Source organism: Parasteatoda tepidariorum, chromosome 1 (assembly GCF_043381705.1).
Source record: "Parasteatoda tepidariorum isolate YZ-2023 chromosome 1, CAS_Ptep_4.0, whole genome shotgun sequence".
Lineage (NCBI taxonomy): Eukaryota > Metazoa > Arthropoda > Arachnida > Araneae > Theridiidae > Parasteatoda > Parasteatoda tepidariorum.
The window spans coordinates 51,260,842-51,268,812 of NC_092204.1; the positions used below are offsets into that span (position 1 = coordinate 51,260,842).

Below are 7,971 nucleotides of genomic sequence, written 5' to 3' on the forward strand. Positions count from 1 at the left end.
AGGGTTGTTTTAGTGCGAACTCCTAAAGGTTTATTTAAAAGACCAATTCATAAATTGAGTATTTTACCTATTGAGGACAATAAATAGTTTGGTAATAATTGTAACCTCATTGAATTATTTTTTGTTTATATTTGTATTGTATCATTGTATTTTAATAATTTCCTTTAAATTTGGAATTGTGCATTCATTTAATATTGGAACAAATATTTTTCTACAGTCCATAATTTTATTCTATTAATTGAAATCAAATATTTCTAATAATTTTATTGTGATTCTTATAGTTTCAATGTATATTAGTTATTGTTGAAATATGTTAAATATTTCAAGGGGCCGGCATGTTCGGTCTTAGGCGAAGCGCCATCTGTAGCAATTGTTGTGAACTGCTCAGTTTCTCTTGAACTCTTGTTTGAGCCAGTCGTGGCTTCCATTGTAATAGTGCAATGATTTTTGTTATTTACAATTGTTAAAATAAAGTATTGTTTGTTGAAATTATACTATTTAATGAACCAGCGCACTGTGTACAATCGTGTACAAGTGGTAGTGCCCTTATAGTCATTGAATGGGTGTTTCTTTTGGTTTTCGTCCCTGGAACCTTTGCCACACCCAAACCAAAGTAACAGCAAACTTTAGATATTGATACAAGTCCATTATCTAAAATTTTTATTATGGACGTGCACCCTCTCTTTGCCTCCCACTGTAAGGTTCACATAAGTTTAATTTTATCACAGTGCAGAAAAGTTTAACATTTATATAAAAAAAAAAGGTGGTAACAAATTAGATACAGAAATAGAACGCTTCGCTTTAAAATATTTGTCGTTGTTTATTATTATTTACTAAAATATTTTTTTTCAAATATCTTCTCGATTCTTAACGACGCAATCGAAGCCCGGCCTATAAGAATTTTTATTTTATTTTGTAACCATCGTTGAACAGCCGACCCAATTTTATGGGTTTACGTTTACTAATGTTCAACTCCGTAGCCTTGAAATTTTGAACCCGATCCAGAGGACAAGAGAACTCCTGGATCGAGTATTGGGAGAAATTTGCCTTTGTGGAGGACTTTTTGATGGAGCTAACCAGTTAAGTTACATGGAGAGGAAGACCACGAGAGCCTCTCACGGTTAGCCTGACGGCAAGGGGACTCTAACCCATGATCAATCTACCACTGAAGATATTTCACGTCAACACTGTGGTCGGTGGAAGCTGGATGCGGAATTCGTATCGACTGGAATTCGAACCCGGTTCGCCTCATTGGAAGGCGAACGCTCTATCCCCTGAGCCATCGCGGCTGTGTCTGTAAAACTTAGACAAAATCTGTCCCAGAACCTTTGTTTACGCTTCAAAGTAAATACCTACATTTAGCATTGAGCGGGCCAAATGTAAGATTCGCATAATTTTAACTTTATCACAGAAAAGTTTAACATTTATATATAAAAGGTAGCAACAGATTAGATATAGAAGGCTTCGCTTTAAAATATTTGTAGCTGTTTATTATTATTTATTGAAATATTTTTTTAAAATATCTTCTCTCTTCTTAATAATTCATTTAAATTAAATTCCTTGTCTTTCAACCTTACCTTGTACCACCACGCACGGGGTCGGCCGGTTGCATTTTACAGATTTTAAGTGATAAAGTTTTGGTCTATATTTGTTTATTAAAAATATCTTTTATAATTGTTTATTCAATATTAGTAAAAATAAATATGATAATTCATATAAATAATATTATTAACTAGTACAAATATTAACATTATCTGATGATATTTTTAAAAACTTCTACAGGGGCGAATGACACAGCGAAGTGAAACCCAGCGGTCCTTCTTTCTGGTTTCTCTTTAAATGTTGGCCTGTATTAGACCTAAAAAAGTTCCTACTTTCTCTTTAATATTTTCATATTGGTATTAAACAGATTGATTTTTGTATTTCTCAGGGGATAGAGCGATCGCCTCCCAACAGTGGCGTAGTGAGGGGTGTGTAAGGGGGGGCATCATGCCCCGGGCGCTACTCACAATGGGGCGCCAAATGGTCCGCAAAACAAAAAATTGTTGGATAATTTTTTTTAATTATAATTGATCTCTGGAAAATATATTTTAAATTAGTGCCAGNTATTTCCATTAAAAAGTCTGATTGTGTCTGGATTGTGTTCAAAATTACAAGGCTACGGAGTTGAACATTGGTAGCTGTAAACTGAAAATTGAGTCAGCTACTCAAAGATGGTTATAAAATAAATAAGAAAAATCATGGTATTAAGCCTTGGAAGGGATAATGTTAGAAATTAATGAAACGCTGTACTGTATGGATAAACAAAGTAAAATTCATTTGATAGAAGAACACAATAAGTTCGACATAAAATAGCGTCCTTGGCGGACGAGAGCGGTAGACTCACGTGACTCGATATTCAGAGTAAGAACGAGATTGAATCTAGTAATCCTCCGAAGAGCGTGATGAATGCCATCTCCACCCACTAATGAACCTTTAGCTTTAGAATATCATGTGTGGATGTTACATATTCTCATAATTAATCATGTGATTTATGCTTAAAAAAAGCCTTTTTATAAACAGAACTGGCCTATGTAAAAGTACATAGAAATTGACAAGTTAAAAACGCTTTATTTCAAGCATTTATTTATTTATTTTGAAACACGCAAATCTTAGTTTTCTGAAATTATGCTACAAAAATCATAAATATACTGTGAAAATGACTCATGAGTGGGATGGGGAGATGGTAGCATTACTTTCTAAAATTATCAGTGAATTCATAGATTTCTGATCGCTTCGTCTCCCTCACTTAGAACAGCCTATGATGGCAGCTGCTTTTTACTGTAAGTAGTTAGTTTGAACTTTTTTTTGTGCTCATAAATTAATGCACATAAATCTTTCTATTTTAGGCATAATCTGTATAAGAGTCTTTCTTCTAGCTAATTATTCATGTACAAGAAGCTTTATTTAGTTTACAATGTTAGTTTTATTTTGGTTGCGAATCATTATTAACCCTTTTGTGCCGAGGAGCTTTTTTAAAAGGACGATTCATTTTATCAAAAAATAGAAAGGGGCAGCATAAGTGTTTAGTTATTAAGAGTTATTTTACAGAACTGGAGGATACTAAGAGCCATTTTTGGAGGAATACAAGTTGATGGCTAAGACGCTCATCTTTAGAACTTTATCCTGCCTTCAAAGAATCCGACGTCATCGAACAAATAAAAATCCAAAGAATGAAATGAGCTGGTCATGTTATTAGAATGAATAAAGAACGCCCAACACAGGAAATATTCTTGACCAGGCCCTCTGGAACAAGAGCTAGGAGCCGACTTAACCTCAGATGTGTTGCTTGCCTAGAAAGGTATCTCGCAATTTTAAGAGAGATTAGTTGGAACATGACCAAAAATAGAGAGGGCTGGAGGAAAATTCTTAGGAAGGCCAAGGCCCTCCCACGGCTGTCGTGCCGTTGAAGAAGATTTTAGATAAATAAGGCAGTTTTCTCTACCATAATAGAATAAAAATATTTAGATTTTGATCTAAAGTACAGCGTTTTTTAAGTCCCCTATCCCTTTATCTTTCGAAATAATTTGGACCTGACATTGTTTAACTTATATTAATTAAAGTTGATGAATTATCATGCCTAGTTTCTAGGGTGAAGATCATGACACACTCCAATTACATAGAAACGTGTTATTTCAGGAGAGCAGCTCTACTTACTGAGGGAGGCAAATCATTTATAGCAGTTGGCAGAGAAATACAAAGATAGACATTTTACATACACAACAGAAGTCATTGCCCAGGGCATTTTAAAAAATAAAATGACAGGTATAACAAATGTGTATAAATGTACTAGTACTTTTTTTCATTGTGTTGATAATATCAGGTAGAATTTCTTAGTAACTTGCACGAAATATTGTTCAATAAATTGATCCGAATTTTAGATGAAGAGCTTGCAGTGGAGAAAAAATTCTCTAAATGGCATTTAAGTGAATTTGTGAAAATTGACCTTAAGGTTTATAAGTTAATCTTTTTCTGTGTTTTGAGTATATTTATGAAGGTATAGCACATTTTTTCGGAGAGGGGATAATATTGAATATGGCACTGTTAACTTCAATGAAGGAAATTTTTAATGATTTTGCTGATGTATATTTTCCCGTTCTACTCACTTCTTGAATCGAAAAAGACAAAACTTATTTTATTTGATAAAATTTTTAAAAAAAAGTAATTGGCCTGAATAATAAATTTTGATAAAATTACAAGTTATACATATACATGGAGGGGCTCACTTAACATACAAGTGTTGACCTTGAATTAAATTTGGAATCAGATGCGTTTTGCTATAGATTCTCACGATTAATCAGAATTTTTCTTCCATTTGAAAACAAAAAATAAAGCGTTCGCTTGGCATATACCAGGGATTTTTTTCTTTCGATTTAAATTTCACATAAATTACTTTTAATTGTATTTTTAATGAGAAAATACTCTATTAATTTTACAAAACTGTCTAAAAATGGTATCTTTTTAATTTTCTTTGTAGCTTGTCATGATCTAGAATTCGTTTCGAGGGAAGAATGGGGCGCTAGAGAGCCGAAACACATAGAAACAATGGCTACTCCAGTTCCTCATTTATTTATTCACCATACTGCAATGGGCGAGTGTTTTCATTTTGAATCCTGCTGTAAAATGATGCAAACAATACAAAATTTTCACATGGATGATAGAGGTAAATTTATATTAGAGGTATGAATATTATGCATTTATGCATATTTTATAATCTGGGGTGATTGGCACATAAAATGAAAAGCCCTGAAAGTTTTATGTGCAAAAAGTCTGTGCCAAAATATCAATTTATGTACCATACATGTTTCATATTTAACAGAATTTTTTGAAACTAACATTTTAATTAAATTACCTACTCATATACCTTTATAGTAATTAATTCAAGAAAAAACTTACTTCTTACAGGGTATCTGCTACATTTTAGATTTACAAATTCATGACTTTTCATGATTTTCCATGACTAATTCCAAGAATTTTTCATGACTTAACGAAGTTGCTATTTTCTTCCAACAAAAACGCAACAATAAATTAAAAAAAGCATTATAATAACATTATTCGAAATAGGTATAAACAAAACTATTATTCTCTTCATCTTCATATTTATAGATTTTAAACTTAAAAAACAGAGTAAGGAAAGAGTTGAAACAATAAAATAGTTGAAAAAAATACAAAAGCAAAAAAAAATTTTTCCAGCAGAATTATATTCTAAAGATACTTTTCTTGTTCATCAGAAAGGAAAGAAATACTCCTGATTTTTCTGTTCATTTCGGAATAAAAAAGATTCGCTGATAACTGGTTTGCTTCAACTAGAATTTTAAACTGATAAAATTTAAAAAAAATAATAATAAAAATTCTTAAATCACAGAAGAGAGTTTAAAGGATAATTCGCTCTAGAAATGATATTTTTTCTTTCATTTTTTGAAAGAACACCATAATTTTTAAAGAACATGATAAAATCATTTTATATTCAAATAAAATATGACTGAGTGGTGATTTTGTTGGAAATTCAGATATTTGGAACAGGATGAAATTGGGGGGAGATTCCATTCTTAAAAATTAGATTTTTCAAAGACCTAAATCCATGACTTTCCATGATTTTTTTTAAAAAAAAGCAAAAATCATGACATTTCATGACAAATTTTGTTCAATACCGAAATTCATGACTTTCCAGGTGCGCGGATACCCTGTTCTTATCACGATATTGGATTTTAAAATCGCGTGAATATGAATCGCGATATCGAATTTTAAAAACGCGAAAATACAAATTGCGATATTGAATTTGAGTGAATATGAACTACGATAAGGGATTTTAAAATCACGTTAATATGAATCACCATATCGAATTTAAAAATACGAATTGTGTAAATACGTATTCTGATGCATAATTTTTAGACCGCGAGAATAGGAATAGCTTTGCGTAGTTTTTAAATCTCGTATAAATACGAAAATTGATGTTTGATATTAAAACGCGTGAATACGAATCGCAATATTGGATTTTAAAAACGCGTGAAGGGGAATCGTGAGGTACGATTTCTAAATCACTTGAATACCAAATGCAGCGCGCAACTTTTAAATCGGGTGAATACGAAAATCAATGTTTGATATTGTTCAATCTAAAATGAATTCCTGTTTTCAATATGAATAGTGGAAAATGTTCCACTTACCTTTAGACCGCCAATTTGATGATTCATAAACCTTTATTGGTTTTAATTACAAATAGATGAAGATGAATTTACATGNGTTTGATGGATGATAACGGTGGGTTATTGGTGACGGTCTGGGAAACATCCCTGAGGATGATCCGAAGACATGCCATTCCGAAGATGTTTTAATATGGCAACATTAGTAGCCCACAAAATATACATACCTTCATGAATATTTAAGCTAGATTTACAAAATTTTGTGCTGTTATTGCATATAATAACCAAATTGACAGAAGTTCCACGTTTATCGCTTTAATTTTTGGCATAGGGTGTTCAAAATCATAATTTTTCATTTGTAATTTATTGTTGGTCCCTCAAAACTCTTAAAGCTTTAAACTTTACTGATATGTATGAGCAAACGCACGACATTAACACTTATAAAGTTTTAAAATAATTCTCTAAATATTTCAGGAGAAATATAACAAAAATGAATTAGTATAGAAGTGTTTCCATAATTTGTCCAACCTTTGTATATTAAATCTATAATACAATTTCTTCTTAAAACAGGATGGGATGATATTGGTTACAATTTTTTAATTGGAGGTGATGGGAAAGTATATGTTGGGCGAGGATGGAACAGAGTAGGTGCCCATACCTATGGATACAACAGAAACGCAGTAGCTTTAAGTCTCATGGGTGATTTCTCTAACAAGGAACCATCAAGTGTGATGTTGAATACAACAAAAAGTCTAATCCACCATGCGATGTCTGAGGTAATTTAAAATCCTAACTAAGAGTGTTTTTTTTTATTGAATAAGTACATGCAAGATAATTTGCTAGTAAATAAGCAGAAGTATAGTTAGAAAAAGAGACTAATTGGGCAGCATTTTCACCTGAAATTATCAGAACAGAGTAAACAAGTATAATGAAAACATTTCACTATTCTTAAGAACAAACACTTTGGAAAAGGAAAAAAAGAAATAATAAACAAATAAATTAAGTAAAGCAGAAAAAAGGAAATCCAAAGATGTTCTGTGCAAAAACACTTTTTAAATAATTGAAAAAATACCTGAAATTTGAGCAAGAATAAAGTGTATGTTGGAAGCATTTTTCCAAACAACGTTATCATAGTTTTAATAAGTAAAAAAAAATATGTGAGATTTAATTTATTTATTTGAATTATGTGAAAATGGAATCTCAAAGTGTGGTTCTTAAATCACACGAAAATGTATCGCGATATTTAATTTTAAAATAGTGTGAATAATAATATAGATGTTTTTAAAATCGCGTGTAAGCAGACAATTTTTTCAGTCCTGGGAGTGTCCGATTAACAAAGGTTTCACTTCACTGAACAAATATGCCTTTTAAATAAACATTTAGTTCCTACAAAATAAGTATTATTTTTATATTTTCTTTTCAGAATTACGTAATGGAAAACTTCAAACTTCATGGACATAGAGATGCTGGACCAACAGAATGTCCCGGTACTGCTCTTTACAACATTATTAAGCAGTGGCCTCACTTTCAAGGTGGACCTCTAGCTAACTACCGTAGAGTCTGAAATAATGCTGGAATTCACTATTCTTTGGTTCCTAATATACCCTATTTTTATAAAATTAGCTGTTCTTTGCTACCTAATAAACCCCATTTTTTTAAAATACACTTTTTAAATTTATTATTGTATAAACCATTTTTGTAAAATACTTTGTTAAACTTTGTTATTGAATAAACAATTTTTGTAAAATATACTGTTTAAACTATGTTATCCAATAAACCATGTTTGCAAAAA

The 7,971-nt window shown here is 31.4% G+C and overlaps 1 protein-coding gene across 5 annotated transcripts in view; it reads left to right on the forward strand.

Moving 5' to 3' along the window:
- The window catches only part of LOC122271203 (peptidoglycan-recognition protein SC2-like), a 13,336-nt gene extending 5,365 nt beyond the window's left edge, over positions 1-7,971 (forward strand). For 2 of the 5 annotated variants that reach the window (XM_043051671.2, XM_043051672.2), the window contains exons 3-6: positions 3,679-3,804; positions 4,517-4,702; positions 6,750-6,955; positions 7,603-7,971. In XM_043051671.2, coding sequence (XP_042907605.1) covers positions 3,798-3,804; positions 4,517-4,702; positions 6,750-6,955; positions 7,603-7,743 — 540 coding nt within the window. In that variant the 5' untranslated portion in view covers positions 3,679-3,797 and the 3' untranslated portion in view covers positions 7,744-7,971. Of the gene's footprint in view, positions 1-2,651; positions 2,823-3,678; positions 3,805-4,516; positions 4,703-6,749; positions 6,956-7,602 lie in introns of those variants that run through there. The other 3 variants (XM_043051669.2, XM_043051670.2, XM_071180055.1) reach the window with 2 other exon arrangements.